Below are 18,791 nucleotides of genomic sequence, written 5' to 3' on the forward strand. Positions count from 1 at the left end.
CAGGATCCTTTCCTGGTTCAGTACATCAGATGTTTACCGTGTGCTTGCTTGTGTTTTGTGTGTCGCAGATAACGACTGTGGAGACAACAGCGACGAGGCGGGCTGCAGCCACTCCTGCTCCAGCGCACAGTTCAAGTGCAACAGCGGCCGCTGCATTCCAGAGTACTGGACCTGCGACGGGGACAACGACTGCGGCGACTACAGCGACGAGACCCACGCCAACTGCACCAATCAGGGTGAGTTTTGGCCGTGGTTCACATGCCTGTCCGAGTGCAGCTGGGCAAGCTCCCTCAGCCTCCACGTTGCGGATACCGTGGAGATGAAGATACGCACAGACACAAGTTATGCTCCTTAGTGACACATAAGCAACATAAAATTAACATAAACAACCATGTGCACTTGCAAACATATTATATTATTTTATTATTTATTATTTTGGTAACATATTTTATTATAATTATATTATAATATTATAATTGGCAGATGGCCTTTTCCCAAGCAATTTAGTTTTAACTCTGGTCACAAGCTATGACAATCGTGCCATAAATTGATATGGTCACTGCGCAAAATATGAGCAGTGACAAGCTGCGGATGATTTGACTGTTCAGTCAAGGTTGCAGTTTCCCATTAAACACGAGACGGCAAACATTTCCCTGCGCTTCAGTGAAGCGGGGGTCCATGCATACTTACCTCAGCAAAGGAGGCCTGACATTCAGGTTGGTAAGTGAGACTAAGTAACGGAATATCAGAAACCACAGGGTATTAGAAATCACATTGCATACTTCAAGCGTATCACATTTATAACTTCAAGTTTGTTTTTGCATTCTAAATTATGTCCTCAAGGTACAGCTGTCGCAAGCTGGAAGGTGTGGCCTGTGAGCAGAATCCAGCCAATCAGTGTCTCCATCTGTCTAAAACATTTCATGCTTGTCTCTCCCCCTCCACCCCCTCCAGCTCTGCATACCAGATAACATTTGTTTTTATTAAAAGAGTGTCTCTTGGTTACTTTCTTTTGTTGAGTTTATATAACTTTATGGTGTCACATCCTTGCTATCCAACTGAGAGACTTAATTTTCTTCCTGTTTACTACAAATGAGCGGCACCTTGTCCTGCTCCAAGTCTACCATTGTTAATCCAAAGGGATACGCTTCCTTTATTATTTAAACAATTGATTATATTTCCTCAGTGCCTTTGGGAACAGAATCTTTGTGTTGCCTTGTGAGTATACTTTTTATCTTCGGTCTCATGTGTCTGGACCGGCCTTGCAGTAGTAAAGAGCCTGATGTAAAGTCATGATAAAGGAGAGCTTAATGGGGAGTTTTTGATGGCCACCCGGTCCATGCGCCACCCACTGTGCAGCCTGTCCCCGAGTCCCCAGCATCCCACAGTCCTGTTAGTTGCCGGATTCGCCCCCCCCTCAAGTGGCAGTGAGAGCCGGACTCTGGATTTAATGAAGGTCACTCAAGGCCAGCTGGGCAGGGTGCCTGGTGTGGTGATATTCAAGTCCCCTGCCCCCGCCCCCCCCCAAATCTTTCATTCTCTCTGTACCACTATCCCCTGTGACTCTGTCTCTATGTCTGTCCTTGTCCCTCTGTTCCATGCTTCTTTTTCTCTTACTCCATCTGTCTATCTCTCTCCTACCCCTGCCTCCATCTTTCTCTCTTCTGTCTTTATTATCTGTCTCTCTCTGTGCCTTTCCTCTCTTTCCCTGTGTCCCTCTTCTCTCGCTCCATCTGTTATCTGTCTCTGTTTCTGTCCTTGTCCCTCTGTTACGTTCTTCCTTCCTCCTTTTTCCTCTCTTGGTCTCTCCGCTTCCTATCCCTGCCTCCCTGCCTCCCTCCCTCCCTCGTTCTTCCACTCTCTTTGTCCCATCTCTCTCTCTCTGTCCCTCTCCTTTCTCTCTGTCCTTGTCCTGCTGTCCCCGTCTTTCACTCCACCTTTCTCCCTGTCTCCCTGTCTCCCATCAGTCTCTACGTCCCTCAGTGCTACCCCTCTATCCCTCATGGTTTCTGCTCCGGCAAGTTGCTGAGGGCATGCCAGCCCTGCGGAGCCTCCTCAGCCATCTATAAGACTGCGCCCCTTGGTTTAGGGCACACATGCCCCTCACCATGACTAATGAGAGCTCCATGCTCAGTGAGCAAGCGTCTCGCCTCCTGACTTGCGCTGTAGTTTGTTAGTTTAGAGAACACTGCCATCGCACTGCACACATCCCACTTCATTTGTGCAAGGCCCAGCGCACCCCTTTGCTCACCCGCCTCCCAGCCCCCCTTTTTTTCACCGCCCTGGTGCCAACTCCTGACCTTTGCCATTAATGGCTTTGATTGAACCTGCGTCATAATGACGCCAGCGGTCTGGCGTCCATGCTGTTCAGCGGGTTCTGTGAGAACGTCGATCCAGGACATTCTCTCCAGGACATTTTGGTCCATGGTCTTCTGAGAGACCCACGGGCCCTACCTTTGTGAAGAGCTCTGTGAGCTGAGTGTGTGGCCAGTCTTTCATTCCTGTTGCGTGCGTGCGTGCGTGCGTGCGTGCGTGTGAGTGTGTGTGTGAATGCAGGTTCCTGCAAAGGAGCCTCTAACAATTGTTGCTCAAGTATTTTTTTGTAGTTGTGTAACAGTTGCCATATTTTGTTCTATTTTAAATTTTCTTCTAGTAAATAACTAGAAAAGTATTCACTGAAACCTTAATAAAAAGATACACTATATGGACAAAAGTATTTGGCCACACCTGTTTTTCAGGGTTTGGGCTAGGCCCCTTATCTCCAGTGAATGGCAATATTAATGCTTCAGCATACCAAGACATTTTGGACAATGCTATGCTTCCAACTTTGTGGCAACAGTTTGGGGAAGGCCCTTTTCTATTCCAGCATGACTGTGCCCCAGTGCACAAAGCAAGGTCTATAAAGACATGGTTTGATGAGTTTGGTGTGGAAGAACTTGACTGGCCCGCACAGAGCCCTGACCTCATCCCCATCGAGCACCTTTGGGATGAACTGGAACAGAAATTGCGAGCCAGGCCTTCTCGTCCAACATCAGTGCCTGACCTCATAAATGCTCTACAGAATGAATGGGCACAAATTCCCACAGAAACACTCCAAAATCTTGTGGAAAGCCTTCCAAGAAGAGTGGAAGCTGTTATAGCTGCAAAAGGGGGACCAACTTCATATTAAAGTATATGTATTTGAATACAATGTCATTACAATTTAATGGTCAGGTATCCGAATACTTTTGTCCATATAGTGTATTTGAGTTAAATGCAGAAAACAGTTGGGTGTTGAAAGTGGAATTCTCTAAGTGAACTGAATACGTTGAACACGTTCATACACTAGTATCACATTGATCCTTCAAAGTGACAATCCCTCTCGAAAAGAAAGGCATGATTGCTTTTCATGTTCTCCACTGAAATTACTCCAGTCACTACACTCAGTTGTAATTGAGATTGTCAGCCTGTCATCTTACATGGGAAAGCATCCTATGCCTGTACATCTTGCAGTCTTGTCTTCTGCCATCTGATTGGTGCGTGTATCCCTTGTCCCCCCCTCTGCCCGCAGCCACACGCCCGCCAGGGGGCTGCCACATGGATGAGTTCCAGTGCCGCATCGATGGCCTCTGCATCCCCATGCGCTGGCACTGCGATGGTGACACCGACTGCATGGACCTGAGTGACGAGAAGAACTGCGAGGGCGTGGCCCACACCTGTGACCCCGCCGTCAAGTTCAGCTGCAGGGACTCTGGTGAGTACTGGATGAGGCCTCCCGCCCCCCTCTCTCCCCACCGCGGTTCAGATTAATCAGATTAAACAGTCCGATTAATCAGATTCTGCTAAACTGTCTCGATTCAGTATAGCGTTGCATCCATCCCCACTGCCAAAGGGAAGGCCAGCCATTCATGGCCATGTGTATGTGCTCTGGGTTGCTGGTCGTGGTCACAGTCACAATCCCTTTTTCTGACAAGAGTGTGCAACTGACCTGTCCCGTCTCAACCCCCTCCCCCCTCCACCCCCCCTCCAGCCCGCTGCATCAGCAAGGCATGGGTGTGCGACGGGGACAGTGACTGTGAGGACAACTCGGACGAGGAGTTCTGTGAGGCGCTGGTGTGCAAGCTCTCCCACCACGTCTGCGCTGGCAACGAGTCCATCTGCCTGCCCTCTGAAAAGCTTTGCGACGGGACCGAGGACTGCCCTGACGGCTCCGATGAGAAGCTCTGCGGTAAGCGACGCCTCAGCGACGCCTCAGAGCTCTGTGTAACATGTTGACTTTTTGGTGGGTCTCTACGTGTCATTTGGGGTCTCGTTTAAATTACATTAAACTATGTAACATTAAATTCACGTATTCAGAGCAACTTCTAGCACAACAGAACAGAAGTGTATCCATCCAAATTAAGTGAAGTTAACTTGTGCTAACTTGACTAGACAGCCTAGAAAACAAAGGGAAAAAATTACCATATTTCATGCGCTCTCTTGGGGGTCCTTGTTGTAACGCTGCTCCCCCGATGGAACCAACCCCTGTGTTTCTAGTCACATGCTTCATTCTCTGTTCTAGACGAATAGGGTGATGTGGCTTATCAGTCAATGTTAGTAAACTGGACTAGTAATCAGGCTGTTAGGCTTCAGTAACTGCATAATGGGTGGGGCTACCTCTCCCTGCTTGTTCGGTCTGGGGTTAACTGTTCTTTTGCTGCTGTCTCTCACAGACCTGTGCTCGCTGGGCAACGGAGGCTGTAGCCACAACTGCACCATCGCCCCAGGGGAGGGCATCCTCTGCTCCTGCCCGCTGGGCATGGAGCTGGGCCCCGACAACAAGACCTGCCAGATCCAAAGCTTCTGCGCCAAGCATCTGAAGTGCAGCCAGCGCTGCCAGCAGGAGAAGCACACAGTCATGTGCTCCTGCTACGAGGGCTGGGAGCTAGAGGCCGACAAGGCCAGCTGCAAGAGCACAGGTAAGGTGGGGGAAAGAGAGAGGGACAGGAAGGAGGGAGGAAAGCAGAGAGGGAGGAGAAGGGGGGAAGCAGAGAGGGAGATGAGCAGGGGAGAAAGAGAGGAGGGAGAGGAAGAAAGGTGGAAGCAGAAGGGGAGGGCAGGAGGGGGAAGGCAGAGAGGAAGGTGGGGGCAGGGGAGCCAACATTTATGCCTCATCCTCCCCCACTGCCCCACAGCTCGCACAACACCTCATTCAGCAGCAGACCGCACAGTCCACTCAGTGCCTTGGCTCTCCATTCGCGAGGGTCAACAGTCAGAACAAAACATGCGTCCTCATCCAAATGTTATCGGTGTTGCAATAATGTTTTTTTGGTTTTCATTATTAACGGTTGTTGTTTATGCAACGTGTTCCAAATGAAAGCACGACCAGCCGGCGTCTGGTTTGTGTCACCCCCAGGTTGTTGTTTCCAGAAACTGTGCATTTGGGCTGGACTTTCTGTTTTCTGTACAAGTCATCACCGTAGCTAATGGCCAGGAAGTCCTCCATTCACAATACAGTTACCTCATTAAGTTTCATTGACCGCTGTTACCGTGACTGATTTCGTCACTGTTGGCTTGGAAGGCTCTTTGAATGCAATGCATCTTGACAGTTGCAGGAGAAACGCCTGCCTGCTCTGCTGTGCTGCAATGACATCCGTCTATGTCTTTGCCTCCTCTTCCAAGATCCCTTCCATCCTTTCATCATCTTCTCCAACCGGCACGAGATCCGCCGCATCGACCTCCACAAGGGCGAGTTCAGCGTGCTGGTGCCGGGCCTGCGCAACACCATTGCCCTGGACTTCCACCTCAACCAGAGCGCCCTCTACTGGACTGATGTGGTGGAGGACAAGATCTACCGCGGCAAGCTGTCTGAGAATGGCGGTGAGTCCAACTGGCTCTCAATGTACCTGGGCAGGACAGCGTCTCGGGTTTGTTGTCGCTGCGTTGTCGCTCGTTACCGCTGGAGCCCCAATCTCTCCTGCTGTGTCGGTCACACGGGGGGGGGGGCCCTTCAGACAGCCGAGCCTCCGTCTGTTGGTCTCACCACTCTGTAACATGACTGCAGACGTGACGTTGTTCCTCGCCAAGGAGGAACAACGTCACCCCCCCACAACACTCCGCAGTTAAGACAAGCCTCACCCCAAGATCAGTGCCCTGTCCCTGTCTGCCTCTTATTTAAGATTCTCTGACTCTGGGCAAATGGAGCTGCACTGTAATTACTGTGCAATGTCAACCAAATAAACATAGCGGCCTCTTCAACTCCCCCGCCTCCGTGCCACCCTCAGAAGGCGAACTCCGTCACCGGCGCAAAACAAACCGACCGTAACGGTGGAGCGTCCCTCTAATTATCGTCGGAAAGCCTAATGAGTGTTTTAATCCTCCACAGTCAGGATAATCAGCAGCAGCAGACAATTAACGGCTCACTGTGATCAGGGACCTAATGTATCATACAGGCAGGGAAAAATGGGGGGTGAAGGGGTTTGGGGATCTGTAGGAGACATCTTGATTTTGATAGAGTCGCAGGTTCACTTGGGAAAGGTGAGCATTGCAGAGCAGAGCTGACAGGTTTTGACGATTCTGGATCTGAGCAGGTGAAAGAGGTGCAGAGCCTCGCCTGAGACTCGCAGCATGGCTTGGTTGAGCATGCGGAGCAATGGTGAAATTAGATCGTCTCCCTAGCAGACGAGCACTTAGCTGTGTGTTCAGGTGCGTTCAGGTGCGTTCACATACTTACGTGAGGTTTGGGGGGGTTGGATTAAAGTAAAAACCAGCATCTGCAAGAAGATGTAAAAAGAATTCCTGTTTTTTGTTTTGAGTTCGTCAGAGACATTTCACAGAGGAAATTGAGAGCTCTTGTATTTCTAGCATCTGATTAGTCTCTCCACCACCACCCCCCACAGCTCTGACCAGTTTCGAGGTGGTAATCCAGTACGGGCTGGCCACGCCTGAAGGCCTGGCGGTGGACTGGATCGCGGGGAACATCTACTGGGTGGAGAGCAACCTGGACCAGATCGAGGTGGCCAAGCTGGATGGTACCATGCGGACCACACTGCTGGCGGGAGAGGTGGAGCACCCACGGGCCATCGCCCTGGACCCCCGATACGGGTGAGCCCACTCCCAGAAAGATGGACGCGGCTTCCATTGTGTTCTACCTAATAATTAGCCCCATGTGAAATCCAAAGATAGTATGACGGTATAGAGATCCTCACAATTCTTGTCCTTCCTCTAGAGACCGAGAAGTATCACTCACTTCCTGAAGGGCTGTACAGAGAATCCACAGTACAGAGTGCTGCTTTTTTCCTCTAATCTCTGCTCTCAATTACATAATTAGCCCAGTCATTTACTTGGTGTGTTTTTATAAATGCCACCTTACTGTGTGAAGATTATACATGTTCTCTGTCTCTTCTCAAGGAAAGATCAATTTCATGGAACGTACAGTCCAGAATATGAATGCTGCCTTAGTCCTTAGTTTTCTAGGCTGTCTGTTTTCAGAGTAGGGCAAGTTAAATTGTGGTGGTGCTTGAATGGTGTTGTGCTCACACTCACTTGTCTGGGAGTGTTGATAGGCTGGTCTGACACTGTTTTCTCATTTAACTTGGAGGGATACACCTCTCTTCTATTGTGCTAGAAGTCTGTCTGGATAAGAATGTCAGCTAAATGTGATGTAGCTTGTCCAGTTAAGGGTGGTGTGTTGTTTTTATGAGGAAAGCAGTGAAACAGAGTCTTAACGCTGGTACACCATTCCATTGACTTAGCAAGGTGGCACCTGAGGTGCCTGAGCTGAAAGCCGTTAGTGTGGAACAAGTCATTCTCCTCAGTGAATGAATGAGGGCCGTGATCAGGCGCACTGGGGTCAGCTCCATCACAAAGAGCGCAGCAGCAAGGAGGTCACTTGGCAGCCATTGAAGACCCCTGAAGGCCTTGTCCTTAAGAAGTGAGTCTACTCAACTTGTGACCGTTTTTCCTCCTCCTCTCTGTCTCCGTTTCATAACAGAATTCTCTTCTGGACTGACTGGGATGCCAGTCTGCCAAGGATAGAGGCTGCATCCATGAGTGGGGAGGGGCGACGCACCATCCACAAGGAGACAGGCAATGGTGGCTGGCCCAACGGGCTGACGGTGGACTACCTGGAGCAGCGCATCCTGTGGATCGACGCCAGGTAGGCTGGGAGACGGGGGGTGGACTTAGGTGGCAAGACTGACAGCCTCCCGCTGCCTACCACTCTGGTAAAACACTGTGCTGGTCTGTGCAGAGCTGTTAGAGCTGCAGAGTCACTTGCCAGTTCGTATCTGTGCCTCCAGGCATAAAGCAGTCCTTTATCCATTGCTGAGCATTACATTTAGGTTTCCCGCATCCTGAGTTGTGTAGCATTGTAGATCAATGTCTCAGGAACATTTCTCAGTGTCACCAAGGGGTGAATTTGATAGTCGTCTGTATGAGCAAATACCGTGTATTGACTGTGGACCGAAAGGAATGTGTTTGAGTAAGGGTGTGCACTCAGAATGAGTGATTGGAGTCCCAGGTTGAATCTCTCTCCCTTCTCTTTTCTGTCTGTCGTTCACCCCTCCCTCTCTCCCTACCCATCACCCCACCAGGTCGGATGCCATCTACTCAGCGCAGTATGATGGCTCGGGGCTGATTGAGGTCCTCCGAGGGCACGAGTACCTGTCCCACCCGTTTGCCGTCACTATGTATGGGGGTGAGGTCTACTGGACCGACTGGCGCACCAACACGCTGGCCAAGGCCAACAAGTGGACGGGGCTCAATGTGACAGTGGTGCAGAGGACCAACACCCAGCCCTTCGACCTGCAGGTGTACCACCCCTCCAGGCAGCCCCAGGGTGAGACCCGTGGACACGGCCCAGGACAAGCTCGGGGTTCCTCCCATGTGGGCCCGGTCTTTCACAGATAGCCCTTTCATCTTTCACAGATAGCCCTTTTGTCTTTCACAATATATCACACTGTGAATGTCACTGTATAACACTGTACATCACAGCTTCCTTTAGGGGTTGTGAGCGTTTTTGACGCTTATTGAGAGTGCACCCTTCTCTTCTCATCTCTTTCATTTTTTCTCTCCTTATTTCTTGTTGTCTCCTTGACGTTTGCCCTGCCTCTCAGCTCCTAACCCGTGTGCTGCTAATGGTGGCAAGGGGCCCTGCTCACACCTGTGTCTGATCAACTACAACCAGACCTTCTCCTGTGCCTGCCCTCACCTCATGAAGCTGGGCTCAGACAAGCACACCTGCTACGGTAAGGCCCCGTGATTGCTTTAGCAGTGATGCGCTGTGTATATTCTTTCTGTGATGGTGCAGATGTTTTTGCTGTAGCAGTGAGGGGCTGTATGTATTATGTCTGTGATGGTGCAGATGTTCTTGCTGTAGCAGTGAGGGGCTGTATGTGTTCTGTATGTGTTCTGTCTGTGATGGTGCAGATATTCTTGTTGTAGCAGTGAGGGGCTGTGTATATTCTTTCTTTGATGGTGCAGATGTTCTTGCTGTAGTAGTGAGGGGCTGTGTGTATTATGTCTGTGATGGTGCAGATGTTCTTGCTGTAGGAGTGATGTTCTCTATGTATTGTGTCTGTGATGGTGCAGATGTTCTTGCTGTAGCAGTGAGGGGCTGTATGTATTATGTCTGTGATGGTGCAGATGTTCTTGCTGTAGTAGTGAGGGGCTGTATGTATTGTGTCTGTGATGGTGCAGATGTTCTTGCTGTAGGAGTGATGTTCTCTATGTATTGTGTCTGTGATTGTGCAGATGTTCTTGCTGTAGCAGTGAAGAGCTGTATGTATTGTGACTGTGATGGTGCAGATGTTCTTGCTTTAGCAGTGACGGGCTGTATATTGTGTCTGTGATGATGCAGAAGTGACATGCTGGGTTTTCATGGAACAGCTCAGTCTGCTCAGTATTCCAGAGCACAGCTTCAATTACGCTGCCGCGGATCTGAGGGTAATTGAAATGGGAAGCCCCTTGGCGAAGTCTCCTGTTAACGCTAACATTAACTCCGCCTGCTTGCAGAAATGGGATTCATTTTGAATTGGGTCTGGGTTTTTTCACAGAAAAATGACACACCAATCAGTGTTATTGCTGGCATGTGTGTGTGTGTGTGTGTGTGTGTGTGTGTGTGTGAGAGAGAGAGAGAGAGAGAGAGCGAGAGAGAGAGAGAGAGATGGCCTTCTTAAATCAGGGCTTTTATTAAGTGTGAATTGTTAAAGGTCAAATGTGAGCTTGACTAAACAGTTGGGACATGTCTATTCTGGCGGCTGAAAGCAGCAGCCCTGTACATGGTAGCGACTGTCTGACCACACAGTCTCTTTTCAACCTGATCCAGAGCAAGCCAGCACAGTCGAATGGTGGTTAATTACAGTGTAGTCCACCTGAGTAGTCGCCTGGGTTGTCGGTTTCACACCGCAGTTAAGCTCAAAACACTGAGGCAACTCTGGTGATTATGATTTGCACGTGAAAATCCCTGAACCAGCATCAACAGTCTGATAAGGAAGAGAGCAGAAGAGTCGGCCAACACGGGTAGCAACAACAGGGGTACCACCAATGTTAGTGATATTGCCGACAGATGCAATCAAGGCAAAGAATGGTTTCAAAAAAACCAGAACAGCTGTGGGCAGCACATTAGCTTTGTCTGCTAAGAGCTGTTTGATTGTGGCAGTTATTCTAAACGCCGGGGTATTGTTTTACATAAGAGATGACAATCTGCAGCTATGGGCCACTGAAGAATTTATTTTCAACATTGAAAGCTGACCTCTTATTGTCATTATCCATCCAGACAGGCAGTGTACATCTTAAACTAATGACAGAGTTAGCTAGAAACAATAGCTAGGTCTGTAAAGCAGTTGTTTTTCAAACACCCATCCATTCCAGTCTTTCACCTGTAGAAAAGGCTTTTGTATGTTAAGTAAAATTCTGTGATAACACTTCTTCATCTCCAGTGATGATAGTAAACAAGCTGACCTCTTTGGTGAAGGAAATACTGCCTGGCTTTGATTTAAGCAGTCATCCATACCCAAGATTGCATTTTTAGCCGCCAGGAGAAATGAGCTCTTCCAGTGGTCTCAAGGCATTGTCACTGCAGTCCAGCAAGCTCCACATGCTAATTATTTATGCCTTCACACTCACACCTGTCTGCTGGAAACTTCTGTACCGCTGTGAATGAAATTTACAAGTTTAAATAGGGTATTTGGCACCAACTTACTGACTGAACAGCTACCACAGTAATAACAGTTTACCACTGGGGGTGCAAAAGAGTTAAAAGTCAAAGCCAATATGAATCTGTTCAGTTCATGTTGCAGACATACAGCACTATAATATAATAGACATTTTTAAATTATTGGACATCTAATTGATATTTATTTAGTTTGTCAGGGTTAAACATGGATTTTGGTTTTAGGAATCGGGGTGCAGCTGAAATCTTTTTGACTCGACTCCTCTCCCCTGCAGAGTCACGCCAGTTCCTGCTGTATGCCCGTCAGATTGAGATCCGTGGGGTGGACATCGACAACCCCTACTACAACTACATCATCTCTTTCACTGTGCCGGACATCGACAACGTCACGGTGCTGGACTATGACGCGCTAGAGAGCCGCATCTACTGGTCCGACGTTCGCACCCAGACCATCAAGCGGGCCTTCATCAACGGCACCGGGGTGGAGACTGTGGTGTCTGCAGGTGGGTGCCCAGACACCCTCCTTCATGTCCTGTTGAGTGTATATGGGATGGCAACACACTCCATTGCAGAAGCCTTCATCTTAATAAGAACTGTTTTTTTGCCATTGTTTTGTCATAGCTGAGCTCCAGGAAAAACGTGTGTATTTTTGTGTGTGTTCTGTTCACGTGCACACGTGTTTGTGACATTGTCTCTTTTCTGCCCCCTTCCCCCAGACTTGCCCAACGCCCACGGCCTGGCGGTGGACTGGGTTTCCCGGAACCTGTTCTGGACCAGCTATGACGCCAACAAGAAACAGATCAATGTGGCGCGACTGGACGGCTCCTTCAAGAACGCCGTCATCCAGGGCCTGGACAAGCCCCACTGCCTGGTGCTGCACCCCATCCTCGGGTGAGTGAGACGTGCGGTGCCGCTGCTCAAGTGGGTCCCAGTCACAGGCCTTCAGCAATGAGTGTACAACGCACCCGCCTGTGTCCCTCTCGCTCTGAAATCTGGAACCTGCTGCCTGTGTCCCCCTCTCCCTCTGAAACCCAGGCTAGTTTATAGCTTAGGGTCGGGACACAAAGTCTCAGCGCTCCGTCCTGCTCTCTCCACCACACAGTAAATCACTCTCAGGGCTGTGGGGGAGCGGGGGACCAGATATTTACTTTAAAAATCCCTCCGCCTTCTCTTTCCTTGTCTTTAAGACCTGCTCCACCCCAGGAATGTGTCCGGTTTGGTGTTTTTTGGCATTGGGGGGATGGTGGGGCAGGGGGGCGGGGGATAACGAGAAGCAGATGCTTAGCCCCGTATGCCTCTGAGCGGGTTTCCGGTTCCAAGAACCAGGCAGACTTAGCCGGAAAAAAGGAAGAGTGCGCGGGGGGGGTAGGGGAGTGGGAGTTTTTCGATTGATAGCAGCAACAGATGACAATGCAGGATAGCCAAACTAAATAAACAGGGTGGGGGCTGAAATGATGAGACAGAGGTGGAGAGAGGTGGGTGAGGTGGGGGTAGAGATGAAAGCACTGGAAATGCCACCCTGCGGGGAGGTCAGCGTGTCAGTCAGGGCTCCCTGTTGCCCCTGTCGTCTTCCCTCATTGTCCATGGGAGCGCTGGGTCCCTGACAGGAGAGGGGCCCCCTGGCACACGTGTGTGACCCCGCGGGAATTAAACGAGGCTGGGCTGACGGGAAAGTGCGCCATGTACGGGCGGCAGGCTCTCTCTCGTTCGCGGAGCTCCGGGCTCCTTCCTTTACACATTGGAAGGGCTGAGGGTGTTCAGAGCAGCCAAATGGCCGCCTCCTGGCGCGCAGCCGCTCTATTCCAGCACATTTGGATTCATTAGGTCCTCCTTGTCTGCAAGGCAGATTCCAGGAGAGTGTGAGCCCTCCGTCTCACTCTGCCAGTTTTTGGGAAATGGGGATTGGGCGCAGATGTGTGTTCCTCAGGACTCCATGCCACAGGCTGGAATGCTCTGTCTGCGTGCATGCATGCGTATGTTTACCGGGTCTACCAGCCTGCAATCTGACACTTGTGACACAGCAGCTGGGAGGCCGAATAGATGCCCTCTGACCTCTGACCCCTGGCTGAAGATCACAGGGCCGTAGATTTGAGGGTTTCTGCCGTGAGGACAGCTCGGCTTTCATCTGCCTAGCCTGCAGATGTGTGGCGGTTATTTGATCTGGCTGGAGTGAGAGCGTGCCAGGAGGGGAGGAGGCCGCGGGCCAAAGTGTGGGCCTGCGTGGGACCAGCCCGTTTACAGATGTGGCTTCACTCTGCGTCTGAAATCCCAGCCCGTCTCCAGCAGCAGTGTCTCGCCTCTCGCCTGTATGTTGTTTTTGCTTCCTGTGTGATGCTGAGCCCTGTTTCTCCGCGGCTCCACCCTTCTGCAGAAAGCTGTACTGGACCGACGGGGACAACATCAGCATGGCCAATATGGATGGTAGCAACCGCAGCGTGCTGTTCACCAACCAGAAAGGGCCCGTGGGTGAGTTCTTATGTCACAAGGTCACTGTCCAATCATGGCCTCCAGTTTACCTTAATACCCTTGTCAAAGGCTTTGTCAACCCTGCGGTGGGTGGAGTCACCATGTGGTGTCTACTAGTCAAAATCAGAAGACTCTCCAGTGCTAAACACTCTGGTTGATCGGTTCAAATCAGATCACAGAATTATGGAAAGAACATGATGACTCCACCCATGTAGGGGGTCATGAACAGGGTTGGGTATCGTTTGGGTTTTTTCCAATACCGGTGCTATAGCGATACTTTTAAAACGGTAGCGTTGCCTAAACAGTGCCTGAACCGATACTTAAAAAAAAAAACACTAAATGTCGGTGTAGCGCGTGTTACATTACATGGTTCGTTATGTCTTCATTAGTGTTATTAAGCTTCTCATAGTTTTCAGTTAGCATTTGCTCTATTTTTTAACGTTAAGTCACTGTTTCCTCAGAGCTAAAATTAGCTAGAATTTTTCCAATCTAGTTTTCTAATCACACTGGTTTTAGCATACGTGCTAAACGGCAGATCACACCGGTGTGACCATATGTGCGAAAGGGTTAAAGTATACTTAAATATATAAATATAAATAAATACAAAAAACTTAACAAATTTACATAACAAATTCACATAATAAATAAATAAATAAATCTAATCCAACTACAATAATTTAACACTAAATAACAGTTACAGTACTGTAACGTCTGTAACGGAGCACCAAATATTTCAATCGACAGCTGACTCAGGCATTTCAGTGGCAAGGAAATGAGGGACCGAAATCTGTGTTGCGATTCGGTCCGGTAGATAACGGTCGTATAAGAACCGGTGCCATATTGACACCAGGTTTCGGTACCCAACCCTAGTCATGAAGCCTCATTATCTAATTACTGACTTAACTCTCTAGTTTGTATTATATACTTGTCAGTCACTGTGTCAGCTTGAGCATTTGTGTGTTGCAGCTCTGTGTACAGTACACAAGAGGAAAGCCTTAAAATGTACCCTAAGTGAGAGGATGGCCAGGCTCACGTTTGTCTCCCGCAGGTCTGTCCATTGACTTTGACACAGAGCACCTATACTGGATCAGCTCTGGGAACAGCACCATCAACCGCTGCAAGCTGGATGGCAGCGAGCTAGAGGTGATCGAGGGGGTCAAGGGCAAGCTGACCAAGGCTACAGCGCTGGCCATCATGGGTGAGAGACACCAGAAGCTTATTGGTTGCCATCAGATTTGGGCCCCACCAGCTGGTTAATCCGAAGTGTCAAATCTGTATTCTGAGAATAAGCAGGAGTCACCCCAGAAAATGTGGAATCCTTCAGAAATATATCAAATGACTTTAATGGAATTCACATACTATGAAGTGCAAAATTGTTTGTTTTGTACAAGTTCAGAAATAATGCATGTATTTGACATTTAATGTAATACTAAACATAACAAATACCCTTATCTTCATTGGTGACCCTGTGAAATTAGTGACAGTCAGGCTGTGGTTGTGTGTGCAGGAGACAAGCTGTGGTGGGCAGACCAGGGCACAGATCAGATTGGGACATGTGACAAGAAGGACGGTGGCAACTGGAAGGTCCTGAGGAACAGCACATCTCCCATGATGCACATGAAGATCTACAACGAGACAGTGCAGAAAGGTAGGAACCATGTGTGTGTGTGTGTGTGTGTGTGTGTGTGTGTGTGTGTATTCTGTTTTCCAGAGTTTGGATCAATTAAGCTGTGTATGTGTGTAATTATGTGACACAGGTACCAACTTGTGCAGCAACAATAACGGCGAGTGCTCCCAGCTGTGCCTGCCCACCTCCCCCAGCACCCGGGCCTGCATGTGCACAGCCGGCTACAGCCTGAAGAGCGGCCAGCAGTCCTGCGAGGGTAGGCCCGTCCGTACCTCAGAGTCTCAGGAAGTGAGATGAGCAGTTGGGTGTGTGTGGGGGGTGAGATGCTGCTTCCTGACGTTTCTGTGGTCACCCCTCCCCCTGCAGGCGTGGGCTCCTTTCTGCTCTACTCCGTGCATGAGGGCATCCGCGGAATCCCACTGGAGCCCTCCGACAAGTCTGACGCCCTCGTGCCCGTGTCGGGCACCTCCCTGGCGGTGGGCATCGACTTCCACGCTGGTGAGTGGCGGAGACCTCACTGTGTTATCGGGGCCGGTCTGGACTGTTCCAGTGCAGTAGAACACTCTGTCATGCCCTGTCCCCTCCCTTTGTCCCACAGAGAATGACACCATCTACTGGGTGGACATGGGTCTGAGCACCATCAGCCGTGCCAAGAGGGACCAGACATGGCGTGAGGACATCGTGACCAATGGCATCGGCCGCGTGGAGGGCATCGCGGTGGACTGGGTCGCTGGTGAGCCCCGCACGCACTCAGATACAGTGCCTTGTGGAAGTATTCAGACCCTTGACCAATTGCAATATTTTACTGAAAAGACAAATTATACAGTGATAATTTGTTCTGTGTGATATTTTATTTAAAAACACTGAAACTCAGAATTTATTTTGAAGAAAAATACAAAACTGAAATACGCTGCTTGCATGAGTATTCAGCCCCCACACATTACTATTTGGTAGAGCCACCTTTTACTGCAATAACAGTTTAAAATCTTTTGGGGTAAGTATCTACCAGCTTCAACAGTGGACTGGGTGGCTCAGATAACTTGCACACATGCACTATGTGCGCGCATAGTCACACACACTGTACAAACACACAAATAAACCTGCATACACTCTTTGAACACACATGCACGCAAACTAACATGCACAAACTTGCTGGATGCACACATACATACAAATAAATGTGCATGCCCACGCTGGCTGTGCATGCACGCACAGAGACAGAGAGACGCGCATGTGTATACTTGCATGTACTTGTACGCTCTAGGATTTAGATGTTCTCCTCTTGGCGCCGTGAAAGGAATTACCACTTGAAAGTTTTTTCTCAAATGAAAAGGGCTGCTTCCGTACCAAACCAGCAGTCAGTATTGTAATCAAGCTCCCTCCCTCTCACTGCAGGAAACATCTATTGGACAGACCAGGGCTTCGATGTGATCGAGGTGGCCAGGCTGAACGGGTCCTTCCGTTACGTGGTCATCTCCCAGGGCCTGGACAAGCCCCGTGCCATCCTGGTGCACCCAGAAAAAGGGTGAGACAAGAATCCCTTCACCTTGAAAGACTCAGAACAGTGGTACCACTCCCAGTGCACCTTGTAAACCCTCTCTCATGTGTGTGTGTGTGCGTGTGTGTTTGTGTTTGTGTTTGTGTGCAGCTACCTGTTCTGGACAGAGTGGGGCCAGTATCCACGCATTGAGCGGTCCCGTCTGGATGGCTCCCAGAGGGCTGTGCTGGTGAATGTGAGCATCAGCTGGCCCAATGGCATCACCATCGACTACCAGGTGCGAACGCCGTGCGTACACACACATACACACACACGCACACACACACACACACAGAGCAGCCCTGCTTTAAATGCACATACTCATTGCATTCCACTGAGAACATGACACACGCCAGAGTAATGCTTCATTCTTGCTGATGCCAGCCTCTTCATCTCTCTCTCTGTTCTCCCTCTCTCCCCCTGCTCTGTTCCTCTCCCTTTCCCTCTCGCCTTCTTGTCTGTTTATTGCCTTCCCCCTCTCCCCCCCCTCTCCTTTTCTTTCCCCTTCTCTCCCTCTCTCTCCTTTTCTCTCTCTTGCTCTCTCTCTCTGTAGGAGGGCTTGCTGTACTGGTGTGACGCCCGAACAGACAAGATTGAGCGTATCGACCTGGAGACGGGGGAGAACAGGGAGGTGGTGCTGGCCAGCAACAACATGGACATGTTCTCTGTGTCTGTCTTCGAGAACTACATCTACTGGAGCGACAGGTGACTGAGCCCCAGACCCTGTGCCTCTCCTAGCCTCCCAAGCACTTCAGCTGCACCCTTCCCGTCCTCACCTCTCTGTTCGAGCCTCTTGCTGACACTGATATCTAGCTATGAAGAGAGGAAGTCTTTAGATTGGTTCAAACATGTCAGTGACTGACAGCTCCTTGTAGCTTCTTCCATTATAGAGTTTGTGAATCTCGCCCTCCAATTACTTGAAATCTCAGTGGTCCAGTTAATGACAGGAGTCAGGTGGACAGGCAGTGCAGGGATCCTTGAAAGCCAGTCAGCACAAGACTGTTTGACAGTGTCCTATGCAGTACTTCTGTGTTCCTCATCTCAGTACACAGTACCTCTGTCCAGAGACATGTGACCATCCTAGCTTGACATTTACATTACATTACATTCATTTAGCAGCCACTCTTATCCACTTGCAACTTCCAGTCCATCCAAGCGAACATTTAAATGGGTTTAACCCGTGTTTTTTCTTCCGTGACCATAATGTGGCAGGACTCACGCTAACGGTTCCATCAAGAGGGGGAGTAAAGACAATGCCACAGACGCCGTCTCCCTGAGGACAGGCGTCGGCGTGCAGCTGAAGGACATCAAGGTCTTTAACAGGGCCAGGCAGCAGGGTAGGTGTCCAGCTCACACACCTTGACCGGTGTGAACATACCCCACGTTACGTACTACATTAGCATAGCATGTGTGCTAATGTAATGAAACAAAAAATAACTGAAACTGTGGTATGTTGGTGAGGGAACTGGACTTTGTAAAGGGCTTCAGGTTCAAATACTGTGTGGGTAGTTTAATTGCTTCAGGAAACATTAAACTGTGAACAGATAATGTGTTGCATTTGAGTTGTGCAAGTTGCCCAAAGTCGAAGATAATAGAAATTATATGAACATTCTGTTCAATAAAAAGATTAATAATAATCTCTTTCAGGAGATTGTTCTTTCTTTTGAGCCTCAAGTTCTGCAAGACTACTATAATATATAGCATTAGGAAGGCCACACAGTTGCATTATGGTATTTATTTATTTATTCAGACACTTTTTTTTCCAGAGTGACTTACATATTTTAAAATTTCTACATGTTATCAATTTATACAACTAGATATTAACAGAGGCAATTCTGGGTTAAGCACCTTGCCTAAGGGCACAACAGCAGTACCAACAACCTTTTGGTTACGAGCCCTGCTCCTTACCACTGTTCTACACTGCCATATCCTAATCTTAGATAGCAAACTTGTTTTTGCGTAGTATGCAACAGTACAGCTCGGTATTTATTTGAAAACAGGTTTAGCTGCTTGTTAGCTTCTCTGGTTAT

The 18,791-nt window shown here is 49.3% G+C and overlaps 1 protein-coding gene across 1 annotated transcript in view; it reads left to right on the forward strand.

The window, feature by feature from the left end:
• Positions 1–18,791, forward strand: part of lrp1ab (low density lipoprotein receptor-related protein 1Ab) — a 146,876-nt gene that overhangs the window by 85,951 nt on the left and 42,134 nt on the right. The window contains exons 20-40 of the mRNA XM_036533059.1: positions 69–236; positions 3,551–3,733; positions 4,010–4,207; positions 4,692–4,937; positions 5,641–5,838; positions 6,858–7,062; positions 7,952–8,116; positions 8,553–8,797; positions 9,075–9,206; positions 11,407–11,634; positions 11,848–12,022; positions 13,503–13,597; positions 14,646–14,795; positions 15,105–15,245; positions 15,355–15,480; positions 15,591–15,722; positions 15,823–15,957; positions 16,620–16,749; positions 16,873–16,999; positions 17,315–17,466; positions 17,974–18,098. Of these exons, the coding sequence (XP_036388952.1) occupies positions 69–236; positions 3,551–3,733; positions 4,010–4,207; positions 4,692–4,937; positions 5,641–5,838; positions 6,858–7,062; positions 7,952–8,116; positions 8,553–8,797; positions 9,075–9,206; positions 11,407–11,634; positions 11,848–12,022; positions 13,503–13,597; positions 14,646–14,795; positions 15,105–15,245; positions 15,355–15,480; positions 15,591–15,722; positions 15,823–15,957; positions 16,620–16,749; positions 16,873–16,999; positions 17,315–17,466; positions 17,974–18,098 (3,456 nt within the window). The remainder of the gene's footprint in view (positions 1–68; positions 237–3,550; positions 3,734–4,009; positions 4,208–4,691; positions 4,938–5,640; positions 5,839–6,857; positions 7,063–7,951; positions 8,117–8,552; positions 8,798–9,074; positions 9,207–11,406; positions 11,635–11,847; positions 12,023–13,502; positions 13,598–14,645; positions 14,796–15,104; positions 15,246–15,354; positions 15,481–15,590; positions 15,723–15,822; positions 15,958–16,619; positions 16,750–16,872; positions 17,000–17,314; positions 17,467–17,973; positions 18,099–18,791) is intronic.

Source organism: Megalops cyprinoides, chromosome 7 (assembly GCF_013368585.1).
Source record: "Megalops cyprinoides isolate fMegCyp1 chromosome 7, fMegCyp1.pri, whole genome shotgun sequence".
NCBI lineage: Eukaryota > Metazoa > Chordata > Actinopteri > Elopiformes > Megalopidae > Megalops > Megalops cyprinoides.